The sequence below is a fragment of the Temnothorax longispinosus genome, chromosome 9, assembly GCF_030848805.1.
Source record: "Temnothorax longispinosus isolate EJ_2023e chromosome 9, Tlon_JGU_v1, whole genome shotgun sequence".
Taxonomy (NCBI): domain Eukaryota; kingdom Metazoa; phylum Arthropoda; class Insecta; order Hymenoptera; family Formicidae; genus Temnothorax; species Temnothorax longispinosus.
Genome location: NC_092366.1, coordinates 15,745,857 through 15,769,626, shown reverse-complemented (window position 1 = coordinate 15,769,626; position 23,770 = coordinate 15,745,857). Strand labels below are relative to the sequence as shown.

Here is a 23,770-nt window from a genome sequence, read left to right as displayed (position 1 = left end):
GGACAGCGCTGCTGGCAGGCAGCAAGAGTACGGAATCTATTGGCATTGCCTTTACAACCGCCGTAAACAAATTGGCTACAAGTGCCACGCTCGGCATCGTAATACCAGCGCAATGCCGAACCCGGACAAGGTCCGGGATCTCTCTTCATGGCGCATACGTCAGACAGATTTACTGCAAAAGTTCGTCCATCACTGTGCGATCGAGTCGTTGAGGAACGACTAGAGGAACGTTTAGAAGTAATACCTATCCGTGGCAGTTTTGAATAAGCCCAACACACTTATGCTCCATTTACGTACCGAGTAATCTCATAGGGTTCTTTTATCATAATATATTTTTAGTAAAAACTATAAATGTTATTAAGTTTCTAGATATTAAATCTTATTTAGATTTTATCTCACAGATCTTTTTTATATTAAAGTATAAAGTAACAATTCTTTAAAGTATAAAGTATAAAGTAACTATTCTTTTGATAAATTTTTATATCTCACATATATTAAAGGTAAATGCGTTATATATTATTAATTAGATTTACGCGTTTGATCACATCTGTCAGATAAAATTTATTAAAGTTTGCCATTGCTAAAATTATTAAACATACAATATCAAGCATTCCATATAATTAAACTACTGTTACTAAATCAAATCCCAACCATGGAATCAATTTTTTAAAAATAGTAGTTGCATAATATCTCGTCGTTAGAAAAGATTTATCAAGTAATAAATACCGATAAAATTTTTAATCATATTTTAAAATAAGTGTCATATAAATAAACTAATAATTTACTTAAGATACACGAAATTTTAATGCACATACAAAAAGCAATAACAATAATGAAAACGGAAACATACCTTTCCTTCGACCTGGCTGTAAGCATTGTTGATGGCAAGCGATTTCTGTCGGGAAGTTGTTGTCGTTCGCTTTGCAACCACCGTATATGAATTGTTCGCAAGTTTGCGACTCTCGGTTGAAGTACCATTTTGTGAAATTGCCTGCGCAAGGACCTGCTTCTTTCGGTTGATCGCAAGGATCTGTAAAATTTAAATAATATAAACTTACAACTTATATAAAGTATTAGTTGTTTAACTGACTCGTAAATTCTTTCAGGTGTAATATATTTTATCTATTAGATTAAATTTAATATAATATAAGTAAAGGTTTTTATTAAATACATTAAAAATTTATATTTAACAAGAGCAAAATAAAAATAAAGGAAAAAAGGCCGGTAATCGAGCAGTTATTAGGTGTTAAATCATGTAATTAATTAATGTATACAAAAGGCGGAACGTTTCAACTACACCGAGTCTTCATCAGCCGCAATATAAAATAACTTAATTGAGAATATAATATTTTTATATACCATAATTGATAACCTTGCTTACCGATATCGTCCGGTGTGACGCAAAGTTCTTCGCACTCTTCCCTTGTTTTGAACTTGTTAGCATTGCCGAGGCAACCACCATAGACGAACTGACCGCATTGTTTCCTGTTGGCATCATAATACCACGTTGGATGATATCCTTCGCAAGGACCAGCGATTTTTGGTAAGAAGCAAGCAGCTGCAAAATAAACCGAAGATTCGTTGTTTAAATTTTGATATGTTAAATAGATATAATTGGTTTGTTTATAAGAAGTTGATTTTAAAATTCTATAAATAAGAAATACATTTTTAATTCTAATCTTATAAGTCTAGCAGGAAGATGCAATATGTAACAATTATTCTGCAAAATATCATGTTTGAATATAACTACCTTTTCCTTTTGGTTGAACGCAAACTTCTTTGCACTCCTCCTGTGTTTTGAATCGATTTTCGTTACCCTCGCAGCCTCCGTACCAGAATCTCGAGCAACCACCGTAATCGGTATCATAAAACCACTTGACTGTAAAGTCTCGACAAGAGCCTCTATCCTTCTTCAAACCACATGCAGCACCAGGCATTGAAGGTACTGTGAGACAACCTTCGAAGTTCTCCCCTTGAGCTTCCTCGATTCCGTCGGGACAGCATCCGTACTGCGATGCGTCACAGGTGCATCCCGCAAAGTTTGGTCCTTTAGCTGGCGTTCTGCCATCCGAACAGCATTTATATTGCGTGTTCTCGCATCCGCAACCTGTAAATGTTATACAACGCATTATACAAAGCATGTAATAATTTTCTATTCTTCTTGACTTAAGCTCGAGTTACACTCAACAAGTCAATTTTATATTATTTTACCACAATTGTATAGTTACCTTGACCATGGGAGCCCTTGGCGATAGTAATGCCATCGGGGCAGCATCCAAACTGGTAAGTGTAACACGGGCAACCCTCGAAATTAGGTCCATTGGCAGGGGTAAACCGATTCGGGCAGCAACCGTGGGGTGTGTACTGACAGCCACAGCCCTCATTGTTTGGTCCGCGCGCCGCCGTCGAATTATCCGGGCAACAACCGAATCTCGTATATTGGCAGCCACAGCCGTAGAAGTTTGGTCCACGAGCTGGCAGAATGTTATCCGGACAGCACTTGTACGGGGTCGATAAGCAGCATCCCTCATTGTTCGGTCCATGTGCCGGTGTTACTCCATCCTCACAGCATCCGTAAGCACTGTCATGGCATGGCATGCGACAGCCATAGTTGTCTGGTCCAAGAGCTATGGAAACAATTACGAACGATGGAAGCATATAGGAATAGTTTAGAATGGCTCGTCAGCTTGTTCCGATATTTTCCAATTATCCATTCAATCGATTAATGGCACGAATCCATCAATGAAAAGTAAATGGTATAAAATTGGTGTAAAAAGCGACTTGTCTTTTATAACGCACTGTTATTATAAAATATTATTTTATATGTATTTAATGATATGTTTCCAAATATTAATAGCCGGCGATGTTAGTATCTTTTTCGATTCAGCAAGTTCTGTGAATAATTAACTGCTTCCAAAGCTAGTCTTATAAAATTTCTGGTAATTTATTCATTATTATGCAACCAACCCGCGGAAACTCCGTCAGGGCAACATCCAAAGTAGGACGCGCTGCAGTTTTCGGTATTAATGACGCCGCACCCCTCAAAGTTGGCACCATTTGCAATGCTAATACCGTCAGGACAGCAACCGTAAGTGGTGTTTGCGCAATCTTGTGAAATAGTTGTTATTTCATATATCTCCGATGTTTCAGTAACCTCTTCCTCGCAACCTTAATACAACATGTGCCATTATTTAAAACGTTCAAAAATACGTACAATACTCAATAAAAACACATAATATAACATAACCAGTCTAATCTAACAATAAGTAAAAGAATATCACACAGATTTATTGTATATTATTATACAGATGTATAATTTACACGATACAAAGACGAAATACATACCTTCGCCATTAGGACCAGAAGCGGCTTTCATATCACCTGGGCAGCAACCAAACTTGGTGATATTACAACATCCCAGATAATTCTGTCCACTCGCTGCAGTCTCGTTGTCAGGACAACATCCAAATCTAACGCGGTTAAATGCACAAGCGGTTAATTTATAAGACTGAGATCATACATGTGAGGAGATTACTTTATAAAAATGGAAACTAACTCGGTTTCTTTACACGGTTTCTTGCATCCTTCGTAATCGTTGCCTTGCGCTGTAGTAACACCGTCAGGACAGCAACCGAAGAGTGATTCGTTACAATGAGAGTCGGGACAACCCTTGTTCTTGGGGCCAGTGGCTGGTGACACGCCATCGGGACAGCAACCGTATCGTGTCTCGTTGCATGTTTGCGGTGTCGGGCAACCTTGACCAAATGGTCCCTGAGCAACGGTGATATTGTCGTAGCAACATCCGAAGGGCGTTTTCTTGCAGCTCTTCCTTGGTTTGCATTGCCGTTTGGTTGTTGTTTCTGGGAAGCTAGTTGTCCATATCTCTGTGACTAAAGTTATAAATTGACATTAATATATATCATAGAAAAATATCTACATATTTTCTCATTCGAGATTACTTACTATGAGTCTTTTCGGTAAGATCGGTTTCTCCACTGATCGTGGAGGACGTAATTTCCGTCTCACCGGATACTGTTGTCTCTTCGAGAGACGATGTCGTAGCCGACGATTCACTCGTTTCGCCTGACAAAGTTGTCTCACCCGATTCGGTTGTCATACCTGACTCGGTAGTCTCCGTAACTTCCGTCTCCGTAGAAACCGTGATGGTACTCTCGCTAGATTCTGTCGCGCCAGATTCGGTTGATTCGGTCGTCAATCCGGATTCTGTTGTCTCAGCTGATTCTGTGCTAATACCGGACTCAGTTGTCTCTCCTGATTCTGTAGTTTGTCCCGATTCGGTTACCTCGCTACCGGTAGTTTCAGTCTCACCCGACGGACTCGTTTCAGAAACAGTAGTGTCTTCTGTACTGCTAACTATTGTACTACTCTCGTCTGTTTGACTCGTTGCCGTAGTTATAGTGTCAGTACTTTGTTCCTCAGAACCGAAATCGTACTCGCCAGGTACGTTTAATTTGGTTGTTAGCTCAGAAACTACTGTTGATGTCTCAGACGTCGTTTCTGCGAAATATTATTATTACTTTGTAATTTGTAAACCACCTTTGACGTTGATAAATGAATTATTTAATTGTATGCTTATGTTAACCAAGAAATATAAGCGCTCATGCATTTTTACGTTATAAAGATATTGAAAATCTCGTAAAAATACGAGATAAAAATACATTTAAAATATTGCCATATATCTATGATTTAAATTTAAATAATAAAATACAAAATTACAATATTTTAATTATATCTCTATGTGATATTAAATCAATATTGTAAACTATTTTACGATTTAATGCGTACCGGAGGTGATCTCGCTTTCAGTCGTTTCTGTTCCCTCTGTACCTGTGGTCTCCGTCTCTGAAGATAATGTACTTGGTGGAGATTCCGTAGACTCGGTCGTGTCTGTGGATTCGGTAGTTTGTGTTGTTTCAGTCTCTGTCGAATCGGTCGTTTCGGTATTTGTCGTTTCGGTATTTGTCGTTTCTGTTTCGGTGGATTCTTCCGATTCACTCGTCGAAGAAATCGTGGTTTCCGCTGAAGTGACATCTGTGTCAGCCGATGCGCTTGTTACGTCGCTTGAATCAGTCGTTATATCACTGGCAGTTGATTCAGAATCTACACTGCTAGTCAATTCGCTGGAAACGGAGTAATCTGTCGATTGTTCCGTTATTCCTACATCACACATCAAAGGAAAATTAATAAATACATAAAGCAATACTGATTTTATCAACGATGTAAATAATTTCAACATTATCTGGGATAATAACTTTCTTGAAAACTGTAGTAAGTATATTTGACAGAAACGTACCACTATCGGATCCCGATGTTTGAGTAAATTCGTCCGTAGATGCGCTCGCGCCGGATCCTTCTTCGGGGCTGATACTGGATCCTTCTTCGATAGTAGTCCCGGATCCTTCGAGCGTTACGTCAGTTCCTTCGGTGATGTCCGATTCGGTTACCTCTGTGCCAAACTCGGTCGTGCCGGTTTTGCCTTCCGTCGTGATTCCGCTAACCGGACTTTCGCTCTCTTCGACATCGGTAGACTCGGTATCGATAGTGCTGCCGGTGAAGAAGCCAGTGTCAAACATGGTAAAATCATCGTCGCCGCTACCTTCGCCGCTACCCAATTCGGAAGGTGATATATCGCCTCTCGTAGAATCGCTAAACATAGTGTCGTAAACGTCGCTTTCGGTAAACAGCGAACTCAGAGATGTTGCTTCTGTTTGGTCGATTAGTTTGCCCTTCTGAAAAAAAAGACCGAGAAAAGACACTTAAATGCAACCATCTAATCCTCGACGAGACGCAAAATCGACAGAAAATCGCGTTATCAGACTGTTTCGCGCGTAAGGAAAGGTTGATTTGATTCGCGAATCCGAGATGACTCTTTGAAACGGTGGAACAATAAGAAACGAAGTTACCAAGTAACTCAGTCGCACCTAATATTTAATTAAGTGCGAGAAACGACCCAGTTTCACTTACCCCCGCAGGAAGACTGACTTCACCGGCAGCTATTTCTTCTTCTTCCTCCTCTTCCTCCTCGCACTCTTCCTCCTCCTCCTCTGTCGTTTCCTCATCCGGCTCCTTGTCGCTCGGTGTCACACCTGCGTTCAGCAAAATAACAATTTTACATAAGTCGTAATTTAAATTTCTAATATGAACGTCTTTTAAAAGTATGCACATGAAAATAATATAACGTTGACGAATTCTATGCGTGCACTCTATTTATCGTTGACTAGCTTCGAAAGCACATCGGAAATTTAATTTTCCTCGCTACAGAGAATGAGAGATATGTTATTCACGGTAGGTGGTTCGTGTTGCCCTTTAAAATGTGATAAGTGCTAGGACATTTAAATTTAATACCACGAACCTCATTATTTTCACGCCTGCTGTTCAAGGCATATTTAATATATTATGCTCGTGGCCTATAATGAAAAGGTTTACGTCACAATAAATCACGTACTCTGCGTTATGATGAAGCAAATGTTAATACATACATCTTTATTATCTCTCGTAATGAAAATGACAATATCCAAGGCATTTTCGAGGTAAATAGAATTTACAGAATAAATTTCTTTTTTCCAAATAAGATAGTTTAATGGATCATGTATTAATATGCATTAATATATTTTTCTTTTTTCATCGATAATGATATAATGGCATATAAATAATACAAAATAAATAAATTTTAAAGATTTAAATAATAGATTTATTAAACAACAGTTTTTAAAGTTACTGTTAATTTAAGTCTTTTTTAAACTATTTTTATTTTAAAAAGTGATACTTTCTTTTTGTTGCAAAAATTATTTATTTTATACCTGTATGTAAATTGTAATACATTAAACTATTTTATTTAAAAATATAGAAAAAGACTAAGCTTATTAAACCTTTACCTTCTTCACAAGGTTCATCATTGCATTTTTCGGTAGAGAACATAATGTCATCGGCATTACACTGACTCACAGGTACCGTCTTATTTTCACTCATGCATATCACTTTGCGAGTCATGTCGCCACCGCCACATGGCTTTGAACACTGCAACATATTACAACGTGATTGATAACGTTGTTGATTACATTTCGAGAAAATTAACAAATCTGATTTATATCAAGTTTTACAAAACTATAGCAGTAACTTTAACAAATCGATATCAATTGACCATATTTAAAAATAAAAATGTTACATATGCTCAAAAATAAATTAAGAATGACAAACCTTGCTCCAAGGCCCTGCGAACCATTCGCCCTTGCACGGTTCTTCAGCGGTGCAATTCTGGGTACTTTCAAATTTCTTTTCAGGATCGCATTTCTCGTCCGAAACTTTCTTCACAGTATCGTCACTAAAAGTACCACAGAACACTTTGCGCGTCTGAACGCCGTTTCCGCACTTTGCCGAACACTATGAAAATGTTAATAAAGATAAAAAACACAAATAGAATCAATTTTATTGTTGTACATTTAATTAAAAGCTACGTTAGAGAGCAATATTTAATTTAGAGGATACGACCAATGTTAGCCAATTTATTTATTGAAGTACATTTTTACTTTGGAGTAAATAATGGAAGAGATGCAAAAGAATGTTTATTTATTTATTTACCTCACTCCATTGCGAGGTAAACCACTGGAAATCGCAATTCTTGGCTTTCTCACAATCTCTTTCCAATTCCGGCTTTTTGTCTGCATCACACAAGTCATCTGGATAAACTGTGCCATCTTGAGTAGCGCAATGGGCCGTTCTGGTTTCTTTGACAAGATCACATTTTTCCTCGCACTATTATAAGAAAAGATTTTCAAATTACATTTGTTTGTTTAAAACTTTGAGAAGCATATAGAAGCAATTTTGGTCATTTCTTATTTAATAAAAAGTTATTCTCGTGTTCAAAGGACTCACTCCGCTCCATTCAGAGGCAACCCAATCGAGACCAGCGCAAGGTCTCAGTTCGCAATCTTTTTCACGTTCGGGCACCTCCGTTTCGCATGCTTCATCTTCCAACACTTGGATCTTGCCGTCTACCTTCTTGTAGCACGTGACTGCCCTGGTTTGCTTACCAGGCCCGCATATATGATCGCACTGAGAGAAAATTAATTTTTTTTTCATCATATAATCACATAATCGTATAATTTAATATCGCTATACGTGATAATACAACTTACAGGCTTCCAGGGCCCTTCATGCCACAGAGGGCAATCCACGTCTTTGTTGCACTCCTGCTTAGCGAGTCCTTTCGGCCCGACTTTTTCCAGACATTGAGAATCATCCACCACGGAAGCAATTCCACCCGAGATGATTTGCTCGCATTTGATCTCTCTGGTCTGCTCGCCCCCTTCGCCGCAATGTTTCGTGCAATTTGACCACGGGCCTTCTACCCAGCCAGGCGGACACGGTTCTTCGCTACAGCTCTGAGTGTCAGCCGGTTCCAACTGCGGATCGCATAAGCTCTCATCCACCGGCTGATTGTCGCGCCTTCGTACACAAGCTACTCGTCTCGATTGATAGCCTTAAAAGGTAAACGAAGCGTGAAACGGACTTGTCTTTGTTCGTATAAAACTGTTACTTTAGATTAACAGGTTAAAATAACTGGTTAAAATAACAGATTAGATTAATAGTTAATTATTAATTTCAATGTTCAAACTATGTATAATTAAAATTGATCAGCAATATTTATTACTTTGCTGCCATTTAGTTTCATGATAGCCAAGTAATTACTTACATTATTTTGATTTATTAATATTTCGTCAATATTCGAATTAAAATAAAAGTAGTTTACTAAAACAATTAAAATGATTTCTTAGTATTATCAACACAAACACATATTTTAAATATTTGCGCATAACGGGCGAAAGCATTGTTTCCTATGACGAGAAAAGATGAACTTGAGAACCTGCAGTTTTAATTGCGCGTATATTAAAAAGATAATCTTATAATACTTACCTCCACCGCAACTGACGCTGCAACTTGAGAATTCATCGGTTACCCAAGTGTAACTGTCTGGATCGGTACGCGTCGAGAACTTCTTGGGTATGCTGTACTCATAATGCACTCCTACGTTGCGGTCCTGGTACAGCAACTGCGAAAGGAAAACGGTTCCTCGTTAATACACTCTCGGCTCTGAATATTTCAGTACCAAAAGAAAACCGACACCGATGGTATACCGACCACAACGTAAATCGGCTCATTCGTTGGTCCCAGAGCCGTGATGGTATCAGGTGCCGCAAATCCTTGTGGATCTCTAGCGTAATGAAAGATCGTACCGGAGAAGCGCAAGCTGCGCGGAAAATCTATTCTCCAATTGCCGTTTAAATAGTAATGTCCGGTTGTGTTGCGTATAGCTAATTAACAATTTCCAAAAATATTTAAAATGACCAACTCTGTCTAACCAACTTATTAATATTATATTTATTGATAAAATTATTAATATTAATATTAAATTATTGATTTATATTAGTTAAATATTTATACATCACGCTATATTTTACTTTTTGATATTTATAGGAGTTTTTACTCACCTAAATAATTGTTAGATGGATAATTTTCTTTTATAACGATATTTGTCGCGCCCTCGGGAATAAGTAAAATATCAATATAACCTGGAAAAATAATATTTCTATTATTAGTGTAAGAAAATAAAATAAATAATAAAGTAATAGAAAATTAATTAAAATATACAATATTGATTACACAGAAATAATTTCAATCGCTTGCTGGAAAGTTGTTATAGGGAAGTTACTAAATGCAAAGATTAATTAACAAAAATTACTCACCCACTTGGAGGTCGTCTGTATCAAATAAGCCGGTAACGGTATTGCAATCTGAGCCATCGCCACCGCACTCTCTGCACGCATCTTCTCTGGCATCGCTGCCCAACATCATATCGCATCCGACGTGCTATCGGACAATTTTATAAATCAATTCTATCGAAATATATGGAGCTTTTTTTTATTTTATTTAACCATAAGTCATTATTTAACATAAGTCTATATTATTTGGTAAGAGTATACAATCAAAAATATATTTTAAATAAAATTATCTAATTGTTTCTTACGCAATTATAAATTTGCGATGATTAAACATAATTTACCATGCATTTGCCTTTGACGCAAACATCGTTCTTTTCGGATTCACAAGGAGTGCCGTCGACCACGGCGACTTTATGCCTGTAGAAAAATCGCTCGCCTCGTGGCATGCAATTCAGTTCGCATTTATTCGGACTTCCGGTGTACGGAATCCAACTGCGGAAAATAAATAATAATGTGTAATTAAAAATCAATTATCATCGTGTCCATTTTGTCAATCAGTTACTAATATCTATTACCTTATATTATTTAATTTATTTAAACGATGTATTTTGCATCGGTAGTGAAACATCCACCATAGCAAATAAGAGATTCGGATCATGATTTTATTCTATATTAATAAATAACAGTATTTATGTGATTATATATAGTTTTGAAAGAAACTTTCGAATCCAAGTTCGAATCCCTTTCGATTACTTAATTCACGATGCATGAAGAAAAAAGGGTATCCATAAATATTGTCTTTCATTAAATAACGGAATAAGCGGCCGTGGATTGCAGGACAAATAGGCGGATTATTAAGTGATGTCAAAGGCCGCGGAGAATTCTATCATCGTTCCAGGTCGGAGTACCGAACATAAATCACCGTCACTACGCCACAATAATCTCGTTTCATGAATTCGACAGAATTCCCAATCGAGTGGACATTGATAATCATCATAATGCAGTCACGAGAAAAGGGGAAGGAGAGAAAGAGAGAAAGAGACAAGAAGAAAAAGAAGAAGAAATACCCACTCGTAATAAACTCCTTCGAAGGGTACGTTGTTGAACTCCGCGCACTGTTCCGCACGAAAATCCTTCGATTCACCAGGACATTCCTGCAAAAGAGTAATTAACAATTTTTTAATTTAGTGGAATAAAATTATTAGCGCATAGATTGTACTTTAACTTAAATTATTTATTAGTCCGTAATATCAAATAGACAACAAACATAAAGACTGTTTGTAGCGATTTTAATTACCGCAAAAATACAAATTGTTCTATAAAAAATTCATAGCTTTCTTTCTGATAAGAAACAGTAATTTAAAGAAGTAAGTGAAATTTACTTTTTAATATTTTCTATCAAAATCTCATAATATTTTGCGCTGATATTGAGAAATTCCTGTTGCGCCTTTGTATTATTAATGAATATAAAAGTCAATGCAACAATTAAAAAAATGGATTAAGTAAAAGTAACATCTTTGCAAAAAAAGCAAAACGATGCAAAATCACGGTTGAAACTTAAAATCGCTGGAAAAGTAAGTCGCGCAAATTCATTTCTATCGTATTCCACTGTGCTTTATCGTTTTCATTTTGTCAACCTTAAATTCGAAATACATATCTGCGATGGATGTCGAGTTTACATATGAAGAAATATACACATGCTTGAGCATCATTGAGAAAAACGTTTCATCATCATGTGAAGGGATCGAAGAAAAATGCCGCTCGATGGGGCAGAAGGGTCTCTGTTAAAGGATCAGTGTAGCGTTCCTATTTTGTGACTAGCGGTTCTTTTTGTTAGGTCAATTTGACTTTTCGAACATCTTATCTCCATGAGATATGTCATTTTCTTAACATTACTTGTTGCAGTAAAAGTGTAAAAATGTTGTAGTAAAAATGTAAAAACTTTAGCAAGTTATTTAACATGCAGTCTTATATCTTCACCCTTTTATTGTGCCTTTACCGATTTTGATGATCAAAACCTGTTTTCGAATCATTCTTGAATAATATTTGTATCATATCTAAATTGATATTGTTTTTGACAACTTGAGTAATAATATTTATAGACTTAGAAATTTTATCCGTATTTAATACTGTGAAATAAATGAGCGCGTGTTGTCGTACTATTTCATGAACGGTCCGCAAAAATGAAATGACCCAGAAATGGACGAAGGGCAGATCTGTGGGGCAGGTAATGTCGATAAATCGAGTGGAACCCTAGCAAAAACGAAGAAAAGATACTCCGGCGGGACCGGTACCACGCACGAGGATACAGCACAGAATTTATGGGAGATTTCTTGCGAATGGAATGAAACACCAGGAAAAGGGTGGCAAGGCAACAGGGTAGACTGAAATAGTAAGGGTAGAAAAGAGAAATAGAAGGAGAGAGAAAGAAAAAGAGAGAAATGACAGTCTGAAAAAAGTTTTAGTCGATAATCGAGGCATTCGAAAACGATGTCGCGAATAACGAATATTATATCAATTGTAGCAAACTTTGAAATTTATGAGGAACTATTTCGAGTGTTATATAGCCAACTGATTGATATCGAACAGTTTTCCTTGAATGTCAGAATTATTTAAATCTACAATATTACTTTTAGAAGTAATAGCATCTCAGGTATGTATAGATGACACCGTATCGCAGTCCTCGATCCTTCTCAGAATCGTACCTTTAATCGTACTTTTTATTCGCCACAGGAAGCAAAAATCTTTTTTTTTTTTTTTTTTTTGGAAGAACCGAAAGGTAGGAAATACATTACCGCGATACATGCGTAACATTGTCTTTCTATGTATATTTTAACGCGGAGAGATAATAAGACAGTTAATCCTGGTATATTATTTATGAGATCTTCAAAGGATATCTTTCATTTATACAAGGTTTTTGAATGTAATCTCTAATAATATTCTCGATTTATATAAATTATTTAATACTTATTAAACTGATAAGTTATCTTTTAACTTCTTACTACTTCAGGAAACTGACGCATCATACATCACGATTATGTTGACTATATATAATTCCTTTTAAGGAAAATTATTTATTCTGAAGATAAATAAAGCAAAAAACTGCAAATAAACAAGGAAAATATATAAGAAATAAATTATAAATATGCAAAGATTAGAATCATCACTGTATGCATACTTGTCTTTTTATATGTCATTTTATGTATAATTTTATATATAATTATAAGTATAAAGTATGATCTATAACGAACGTAATTGTAATCTTTTATAGCAAATGAAATGTATATTGTCATTCCAGGAAATAGACGTTGGCATCTGTTATATATAGAGCATGTATAACGATGTACCTTGCTATTTGTTCTAATTAGCGTCTAGCTCTAACAAGGTTAATACTTCGTGAGTCAATGCCGCATAATAGACTTCCGTTTATGAATCTTCTGCAGTCTATCGCGCAGACACACTTTTTAAAAAGACAATATATTTTAAAGAAAAACTTTAATAATTACAAAATTTTTAATATTATGTATCAATTATCTAATACTATTATATATGCAATAAATTTCAAAACATTTTAAATGTAATACGGGATCCAAATAACGTTTGCATCCCATTAAACTCCTTCAATAATAATCTGTCAATTCAAAATACGAAGTGATGGGTTCTTGTCGTGTCAGTTGCAGAAGATTTACGTAATAATCTCTTAGTTTGGTTTCGTAATTGTGTACAGCATGCTGTACTTCTCCACTTATAATTTTTATTGAAATAATTTTCTACCTCATTTTCTGCTCGCCGTTAAGTAGTTTGATGAGTTGATGGCAAAAAATTTATAGAGAAAAGGCAGAACGCCGTTGGATACTAATTGCAGTTAATTAATCATAATTTTTCTATGAGCTACAGAAGTGAAAATATCATGAAAATGTGATCATACATTTTTTACCACTTGCAGATTTTATGATATCACATCGTATTTTCGTTCCATGTTCGAACTTAAATTGGATGTTACATTTTAAAATTGTGCACACGTATATGTATATGTGTGTAATTATTTTTTTATAACAAGAAACATTTTTACTACCACTTTTAAAATAAAACATATATACTGCTTTTTTTTATCAAATATAATTGAGAAAATTTTAATAATTCGTGATTTCCGCCAGTAGAAGTAAAATTATCAAAGCTAAAAAAGATGAGAAATTTGTAGCAGTAGTACAAAACTTTTTAAAGCAATTGCAAATTCTCGAGAGACTACTCGAGAGACTACTCGAGGGGATGTTTGAATGTATATGTCGTGATAGTTAAAAGCGCGGTAACCTCATACGAGTGTTGTCGTAAAAACGCGTACATAAAAACGCATTCGTCTGTTTGGGAGGGCATATTTTTAGAATGATGAATGGATCGACGATATGAGGTGATTTGCTGAATCACCTCGTTGAAATGTCGACAAGCTGCTCGATACAATTAGGAGCGTGCGGCATACATTATGATACGTAAATAGGAAGGAAAAGGTAAAGGTGAATATACCAAAATGAAACTTTTATTTTATCATAAATATAGAGCTTTTTTAAAAGAGCTTTTTTTTTATTTAATAGCAATTATTAATATCAATTTTTGATCAAAAACATTCCGAATCTAATAATAAGTAAAAAATTAATATTAAATTAAAATTGAATTATTTTCTTAATATAACATAAAAGTATACTAAAAATTCGCGATTTTTTCAGAATCAAACTCGTTTTCTTAAATTTAAATGGATTGTGTACGTCTGAGTTTAGAGATTAATGACGTTGCAACTGGTTAAGAGGGCCGAATTAAATAATGATATAAATTATATGATTAAAGATCGGCGTGTCATTCGTTGACTCATATCTGATAGATTAAAGGCAGGCAGGACGTTTGAAAAAAACGTGACAACCGAGTCAATCAATCATTCACCGAGATCAGCGAGCAAATAAATTGTAGATTAATCGTAATTTTCTATATTGATGGATCGTCTTCATAGTTAAATGACTGAATTATTTTATCTGATTAACGACAATCGTAAGAATCGCGAAAGAAGTGAAAGTTTAATTCATTGATTTTAGTTTGTTTACAGATAAAAGTACCTGGAATGCGCATTATGCGTCTAATATCCCAAGATCTTTTGATAAACTGTCAGACTATTCGATCTATTAAAGCACATCACATAAATCACTTGCTCTTACAAGGCAATTAATCAAGTTCCTAATTGTACTCGATTCGCATAATCCGCAGCATTCCCACGACGGAATCTTTTTGTAATTTCCGGCCGATATTATCACATCGCGGAAGACGATGCAATCAGTCACATGTCCAGTGGGTGAGTTTATCGGGAATAAGATAATTATAAGTCGTTATTATTAATTTCCCGTACTCACTTGTATGTTGCACGAGAAGAATCTCCTGGATGCGCCAGTACACTTGTCATGACCACTGTCACTGCAACATTATAGAATAAATTAAAGCGAGATAGTATCACAGGCTTATACTTTTATTACTTATCAGTATTTCCTCATGTTTATAGTTATTTATCAAGTGATAAATATTATCATTATATAAGAAATCGTCTTATTAAAAATATAAACTTTAATTCTGTAGTAATTAATTAATCAGCTTTTCTCCCTGTTATATTATTCAAATATATTAATATGTTTATTCGTTTTGATTGTAAAGGACCCCGCAACGGTCATGGGGGGTTTTGGCTCCCAGTCAAATTTAACAATAATGTAGGATAATTTAGTTCATAAAATGCTGATGAAAAGTGTCTATAGGCAAAAAGCCCAAAAATGGACAGTTTCTGAGATATAAGTCATTAAAGAGTGGAAAAATGAGAGTTTCAGGTTTCAGCTAATGGCAGTTTGCAACAGGCTGAATGCCATGCTTTCACTAAAACATTTACTTCATTGCTGAATGAATTATACTTATGCACAGTATGCGTGTTCACATAGTCAAGTCAATGATCAAACCATACATAATATAATGTCATTGCATCGAATGACATGTATGCAACATATACCGGGTGTCTGAGATCACCCGCCCACCCCTTTTCTTTCAAAAACTAAGCATTTTAGAGAAAAACGTTTTGAACACGCATACTGTGCATAAGTATAATTCATTCAGCAATGAAGTAAATGTTTTAGTGAAAGCATGGCATTCAGCCTGTTGCAAACTGCCATTAGCTGAAACCTGAAACTCTCATTTTTCCACTCTTTAATGACTTATATCTCGGAAACTGTCCATTTTTGGGCTTTTTGCCTATAGACACTTTTCATCAGCATTTTATGAACTAAATTATCCTACATTATTGTTAAATTTGACTGGGAGCCAAAACCCCCCATGACCGTTGCGGGGTCCTTCATTCTACATCAATTTATATTTGAATTATGCACTTTAGATTTTTTACTTTCTATCAAATTTGATTAATATATGAATTATGAAAAATTCTTTGCTAAATATTGAGAATTATCCCTTCAGCCAAAAAGTATCTTTGTTAAAAAAAAATAAAATAAGATATAGACAGATATTTCTATCTCTCTCAGTTAAAAAATAAGTAAATTATAAAATTTGCATGGAAGAAAATGGAAAATAATCAATAACGGCTGGTAACATTCTAGGTGAGTGTGATGTTTCCTCAGAACAAAATTGAGAGATTACTGCTTCAATAAATTCCCGCAGTATCCTGGTAAGTGCTGCTTACTTATTTCGCACGAAGGTCTAACATTTAAAAATTTATTCTCCTAAGGTAGATACCTCTTTTTGCTTGATAAAATTTTTACAGCGAGATTCCAAGATTTATGTAGATTACGTAGCTACATTGTACAGTATTATGTGTCATGTTTTATTAATAGATTTATGTACACATTGTGTTACATTTTCGGAGTTTCATAATTTATTGGTACCTCTTGGTACATGAGAAACTTACGAAAACGCTACTTTCAAATCGAATCATTTTCAATATAAATACGAAATACTTAGAAAAGGTACAAATTATATATAACTATAACGTTTTCTCCATTGATTTATGATTAATTTGCAATTTCTAATCGATCGAAAGTATCAACTGTAGAAACGGAAAGCACATCATACCACGATCATCGTGCAAATGATGCGTTTTCTTCGCGATTAAATCGATACATTCAGCTGACCTGTGACACGATACATTCAATGTGGGGAGGTTGATGCTATATGCGCGCATTACGCGCTTTCACGTTACGATTATATCTCTCGCGCTTTCTAAGAGCCGTGGCTGTATCATTAGCGACGAGCCCATCCCAGCTGGTCACTGGCACAATGTCGATCATCGATCGGTCACTCGCCCGATTTCCTACTCTAACGTAATCACGGCGCGTTGAAACCAACTTTAATTGCGCTTCGCCTTTGCGATGGGAAATTGTGAGAATTTGCCGGAGATAGCGTGACGTCGGGAGACGTGTAAGTGCCCTACGATTAATCTTCCCTTAGTTTCGAGATAAGGAGGATTTACGGCAGATCTGTTGGCGTGTGCTAGGAGAAAAGTTTCGTTGATTTATCCTAAATTTAATCGCGGCTGACATACGACGCACTGTAAAAAAAAATTTGGTTGACGTTCTCATATTACATTTGATTTTTATCGCGATTTATTTAAACAAAATTCCTGATTGGAATTTTCCAACGAAAACAGTATTTTGTTTAAATACAGTGCAAAGAGTGTATATCAATAATGTTTTAGGAAGAGAGTTAAAGTTTGTTGAAGGGATATTTCTTCAATAGAAATTTTCTCTTATATTATTTACATTATACCTACAAAAATCTGTATTATTTTATTTATATAAATTATATAATTTATAACACTTTTATCAGTGTTTTGATAAAAACAGTTTCTTCAATTTGCTGCTTATACGATATTACATCGAGTATCCATTGCAGATCGAGACTTGATTAAATTCTTTGCAAGTTTGTGTCCGCTTTAATCCAATCTCAATCCAATTGAGCATACCATTGTAGCGAATTCTAAGGATAAGCGAGGAACTCAACGAGGCAAAATGGCTTCTTTCGAACAAATTCAACGAAGAACAACCTTTTAACTTTTAACTTTGTTGCGAAATTGAGCGAACGCAACTATGAAAATAACACAACAATTAATTGTTATATATAAAATCAGACTTGCGAAAGAATATTTATATACTCACTTGAAATTTTTTATGAAATATTGCGCCGAGAAATTTTTCACCAGAAAATGTCACAAGGTTATAAAAAATTAACAATTTGTAATATCTCACATTTCACAAAAGATCCAGCGCTATTGTTTCCATTTTTTACGATAATTCCACGAGAAATATATTAAGTTCGTTTTTCTTATGCACGTGTCAAGTTCTCCAACACATCTGATTTGACATTATTCTTTAAATTATGTGTCAGGACGAGCGTTCTAACGTGAATGGTAGCAGATAGACGATAAATGTAAAAGAAACTTGTAAGGTATGACAGTAACTCACTCTATGTCGAGACATTGTCTGGTCTGATGGGCGACTCCGCCACCGCAGGAGCGCGAACAGGAACTGGGTGTCGACCATGGTCCCCAGTTGCCTCTCTCGGGCTCATCCGTGTCCGGTACGAAGCTGCTGGGCAGATAACTTTCGCCGTGTTGTCGGCGATGCCTTCCGTGCCTTAATTTTATATGATGCTGCAACAAGATCAAGAGAAATATATTTATTACGTTGTGCTCGCGTCTTCTTGTTCCATGCCGCGCCGCATCGTGCACCGGGCGAGTCTAACAGGTATCACGAGGTCGCAGCTGGGGTCGCGAAAAAGATGTGGCCTGCCGTGAGAACGTAAGTGCGAGGGGAACATTTCGCGTTAAGTGCCCCCTTGTTCACTTGCAGCCTCCGCCTCCGAAGAACCATCCGTGCGACGTACAGTTGAGCTTCGTGGGTATAACAATGGTACTTGCGGTGGTTGCGCGGCATGAGGCATTTTAATCCCTCAAAACGGAAACAGCTCACGCACGTGTACCGTACGTGAAACGTATTTGAAGAATACATTCTTTAATCTATTATTTACCTACAGACAGTTAATTTTTTTTTCTCATAGAAGAGTGTAACTGCAATCTATTGTTTAATCTTTTCGCTCTTAATATCGAAATTCTTAACTGTAAAACTTATAATTAATATTCCATCCGGATATTCTCAGAATTTCATGCATCAGTCAATTTATTTGAATATACCTACTACTTTTTTAAGCAATTATTTTATTATATAATTATGTATGTGACTTATGCAAGTAAAATCCATCTCAGAAATTTGCTGCGTAGCCATATGTGCTAAACGAGAAGAAACTTTATTCCAAGAATCGCATGCAACGTATTAATATCAGACAGTAAGAATTATATCACGGCAAACAAAAATCTCTCGGGTGTTTAGAAAGAAAAGCTTTAGAATTAATTTTTCAATATAAAGAATAAAGTCACAGTCATAACTTTTGCCCGAGCTTTTATTCCAGAGGAAAGACGAAGAGTGGCCATATAACATTTCAATGGCCAGGTTTTTCTGGCGAGTGCCCAAAACAGTTTGCATTCGCCGGTTGAAAAGCGCATGTGCGGTTTTCAATGAAATTACTAGCTATCCTGCTTGCGTGATAACTGATTCCCTTGCCGGATACTTAAGGTCCTCCGTAATTTAATGATGCTTTCACCGGTAAACGATATAGCTTCCTAATCGAACGTTGCTCGAGTACAAGCGTGTTTTGCTGAGCCGCTTGGATATTGATTTCTAATGGCCCATTCGTAAACTTTATAGGTAGATTCGTATGCAAATCTATCGCTTTCAAGAAAGTGCTAAGATTATATAATGCTGCAAATGATATACGAATGATTCTATGTTTCGCGCTATTAATAGGGATAGTTTTTAATTATCACTGTAAGCTTTAATACATATCTTTGCGACTAACTTTTTGATAAAGAGACGATTATGTATATTTAATCTTTCTATTTATTCGCGAATTTAGGAATTTCTTCAGTTGTTTTTAATTCAAAGGCGGAAAGTTTATCTTCATGAGTAATAATATAATTATTTCTTGAACTAATGGTTGATTGATTAGCGGAAGTCATATACGTGTTTGCGTTGCTTTTTCAAGCTAACGTACACGATTATTTACGTTAATTATTTGCCATAAAAGTATTTCCCTTGAAATATCGGCAATGAAACCGTTTTATGCTTCATCCAGGTGGTTAACGAGTGCTTTGTATTCAAATAATTAGCGACAAAAAAACGAACGAAGGACCGGGCACAGATTGTACGCGATTTAATGAAACATAGATTTATTGCGTTCCTCTCGCAATTACACTCTGTGTACAATTTATCCAGTTAAGTAGTTACACCAATCGTTATATGACACAATGAATCATAGCGGCCGTAACGATTTGCGGCAATTACAGCGAATTTCTTTTGCTTTTTAAGTATATAGTAGAAGATTATGTTTATGATTCAGCGCAATTATGTTGATAGAAATTTATTAATGCCATTTTTTCACTAAGTCAATTTCTTAAAATTAATTTAATGAAAAAACGGAAGAATTAATAAATCGGTATCAAATAGGGATGAAATAATCTTAATATCAAATATTTCTGCAATTAATATATAGTTTTTAATATTTTCTATTATAAAACTAATGTAGTGTATCAAAGTTTTATATCATAATTTTCATTTTTGGGCCCTTCTCTTTTTTTGTTCGTTTATTTCCACTTTTCAGCGTTGTTACATTTAGATTTACAATAGCTCAAAAAATAGTTTAAAAAACTCAAGTCTATAATTTGTATGTAAATATCTAACGTAAACATTTTAAATTTTAAATCATTTTTATTTCAGAAAAAGAAAGTATCAAAACAAAAGAAAAATACACATTATATAACATTGTTATGACGAAGAATTTTGTTGAGACTTGCATTATTTTAATCTCATTCGATAAGTAGAAGATTTCATGCGTATCGTTTATGTACATCATTTATACTCCCGTTTATGACAGCTGCAACGGAGATTTTTTTTATTAAGCGTGGGAGATCGTCGTGAGCAGATGGGTGCAGCGCGTATGCGTCATTTTTGCGTAATATAAGTATATGCTCGAACGCAAGAAGATGGCTTTCTTATTTGCGGTTTCCATAAGCATCTGCAACTTATCGTGTTCCTTGCGCTGCCAGGTTGCGCGTATTATACAATATTTTATTCATACGGTATAAGAACGTATGTAAATGGCGATAAAACACGCAGATGCGTTTCAAGTTATTCAAATTATTTAATACTTTTTTATAAGAATACAGTTAAATAGAGAGAAAATGCAATTGTGACATTATACTGAGCTGCACAATGTAAATAATTATGTATCGTAAAATTGCCATTACAATTTATAACAAAGATGATATTGCAGATCTAGAATTCTCAATTTATTTTGAAGTTTTTCAATAGTTCTTGCATTTAGTCAACATCTTGTAGAATAGGAATAAGAATAGGAACAGAATAGAAAAGCCCATATTTTTCTTCATTATCAATCTCGCAGTCGATTAGCCATCGTAATATATCACTCACTATGCTGCGTGACTGCACAAGACGAGATATGAAACGTAACCATAACGTTTATAACAGACTATTGGAACGTAATCCAATAGTCTCAGGGGTCAACGATTCACAGAGAAGGTTTCTGCATCAGGTGATCTTTGCAAGCTGATCTTTTGAGCAGATTAACGTAATCTCATTGACGTTGTAGCAAACTAATTGTATGCAACTATTACGTTTATTTGCATTATTATGTTACTCTATAATCATCTACATTACTTTTCTTATTTATTATTTATCTTACTTAAGATTAAATACTTAAAAAACTAAATTAAAATAAAATATTAAATTGAATAGCATAAAGGACCTTTTTGTAAGTGCTCCAGATATATGTACGCTATATAAATGCAATTTCATTTGGTGCTCAAGTTCTTACTGTTTAATATCTGCGGTAACAGTAGATAGCCATGAACACTTTTTATCACGGTCGCCTCTGCAATACGATAGCTCGTTCTAGTAAGAAAATGGTCATTAATCACCATAAATTTCGACATTCTCTCATCAGGAATAAAAGACAAAAGGTGTAATTTAAATAGGAATAATTTTGCATTGCTTAATATACAACGTATTAAATAAACAGATAAAATTATTTCATAAATCTGTTTGTTTTTTCGAATATTATAATTAATTATAAATCTATATTTTTAAATTGCACTAAATTCTGATTTAATCTTTCTGCTTGAACTAAAATAAGCATAGCTAGTTGCATTAATTGCAATATGATCACGCTAAGATGCGTAAATAAAATGGGTAGTGATAGAAAATAAAAATTAATTAATTAATTAATTAAAATAATCAATAACAGTCATCTATGTATACATTTTTTATTTATCTATATGCTATGCTTTATTTTAGATTAGTTTGTAAAATAAATTATTACAATAATTTAATATTGTTTTAGGCATGTTATGTCGGTCGTGGACCGTCGGATTCAGAGTTTGCTGTTACCGAGACGCAGCGGTCGTACATAAAATTTGACGATCGTAGAATGTTCCGTGAGATTGCGTGGCGAAGAGTTAATTAAATGGTTCGGAGAAATGGGCCTCTCTCTCCCAATGCGAGAGGTCAGCCGATGAACCATGAACAGCCGGACTCAACACGCCTCCTTCTTAATAATTGTCATATATATTGTCGCTGTCTGACCTCACGTCCGAGACAAATAATAATAGGTATAATGGCAATTTTGTCTGCGAGATCATTGATAGCAATTCAATAATGTAACAGAAACTAAAGATTCATATGTCTATCATATGTTTTTTTTTCAGACGAATTATTACGAAGAGCGAAGAGGAAAATATAAGAGAGAAGTATCATATTGTATCATCGGTTTATATTGATCTATTCTTCATTTATATAATAAAATATAATAAAATAATATAATAAAATATAATTTATATAATAAAATAAAATTGAATTTTATTTCGTAAAAAATGTTATGTTAAATTTTATGAAATACATTTTTATAAAATATTTATTTAAATACAATATTAATTAACATTTTTACTTAAATATAAAATTAACGGAAGCTACATTTCTTTTATAAAATGTTTTTTCGTAATTTGATGCACATATCAATGGAATCTCTCTCTCTTTCTCTTTTTTTAAATGTTCACAAGATTATAATTAATATTCTCTTAGGAAAAAGAAGCTAGCAAAAATACAATTTGGTATTATATTATGTTATGACATAATTGGTAAAATAGTTATCTAACATTTATACAACTTCTTTTTAATTATATATTCTAATTATATATATAATTATATAAATGATATAAAATTATATAAATTATATAAATTATATATCTAATTATATAAATGTGTCAAAAAATTAATTAATGCACCGATAGAAATTATACATGACAATATGGATAAACTTATTTTAATGATGTGAATTTTATAGCACACCATTGCGATGTCGCATCGACAAAATTAGCGGATTCATTTTCAAGATTCTTTTGCGGCTGTAACGATCACTTAACTTAGATTAGCCACGCAGTCTCGCCGGGATTGCATTGATGACGGTAAAAAGCCGCTATGAGTCACAGAGTTTTCCTTTTCTCTTCGTGCCGCGTTTAATAATCTCACTCATTGTCGATCCTCACGAATATCTCGAGAGCATACTTGAAGTACGATAACATTCGCGCGCGTGCATTCATTTTATGTATTTAAAAACACACAAATTCCAGCAGATCTGTCATTGTAAATTTCTCTCTTTTAATTTCAAATCGAGGTATTAAAAATTGCAATAATTTACGATAAATTACGTGAAGAATAATTTTTGTGATTGGCAACCATCCAATAGTACAATCCATTTATAGATATTTCAATCATTTACTTGATTTTACTTGCATATTACACAAAACGTTCATCCGTAGATTTATTTTAATATGAAGAAAAGTACTGCTTTTTTTTCTCTTTTTTTCTGTTTTTTTT

General features: G+C 34.6%; 1 protein-coding gene across 5 annotated transcripts in view; it reads right to left on the bottom strand.

Annotated features, from left to right (window-relative positions):
• The window catches only part of Ppn (proteoglycan-like sulfated glycoprotein papilin), an 87,587-nt gene that overhangs the window by 10,395 nt on the left and 53,422 nt on the right, over nt 1-23,770 (bottom strand). For all 5 annotated transcript variants that reach the window (XM_071789262.1, XM_071789260.1, XM_071789265.1 and 2 more), the window contains exons 3-26: nt 18,230-18,417; nt 15,134-15,194; nt 10,812-10,894; nt 10,082-10,232; nt 9,765-9,888; nt 9,510-9,590; nt 9,160-9,332; nt 8,935-9,070; nt 8,157-8,500; nt 7,894-8,073; nt 7,600-7,773; nt 7,219-7,401; nt 6,897-7,038; nt 5,986-6,107; nt 5,315-5,750; nt 4,807-5,178; nt 3,964-4,518; nt 3,557-3,890; nt 3,346-3,470; nt 2,968-3,168; nt 2,229-2,627; nt 1,751-2,107; nt 1,382-1,558; nt 851-1,030 (exon numbers count right to left, since the gene is read on the bottom strand). In XM_071789262.1, the coding sequence (XP_071645363.1) occupies nt 851-1,030; nt 1,382-1,558; nt 1,751-2,107; nt 2,229-2,627; nt 2,968-3,168; nt 3,346-3,470; nt 3,557-3,890; nt 3,964-4,518; nt 4,807-5,178; nt 5,315-5,750; nt 5,986-6,107; nt 6,897-7,038; nt 7,219-7,401; nt 7,600-7,773; nt 7,894-8,073; nt 8,157-8,500; nt 8,935-9,070; nt 9,160-9,332; nt 9,510-9,590; nt 9,765-9,888; nt 10,082-10,232; nt 10,812-10,894; nt 15,134-15,194; nt 18,230-18,417 (5,278 nt within the window). The remainder of the gene's footprint in view (nt 1-850; nt 1,031-1,381; nt 1,559-1,750; nt 2,108-2,228; nt 2,628-2,967; nt 3,169-3,345; nt 3,471-3,556; nt 3,891-3,963; nt 4,519-4,806; nt 5,179-5,314; nt 5,751-5,985; nt 6,108-6,896; nt 7,039-7,218; nt 7,402-7,599; nt 7,774-7,893; nt 8,074-8,156; nt 8,501-8,934; nt 9,071-9,159; nt 9,333-9,509; nt 9,591-9,764; nt 9,889-10,081; nt 10,233-10,811; nt 10,895-15,133; nt 15,195-18,229; nt 18,418-23,770) is intronic.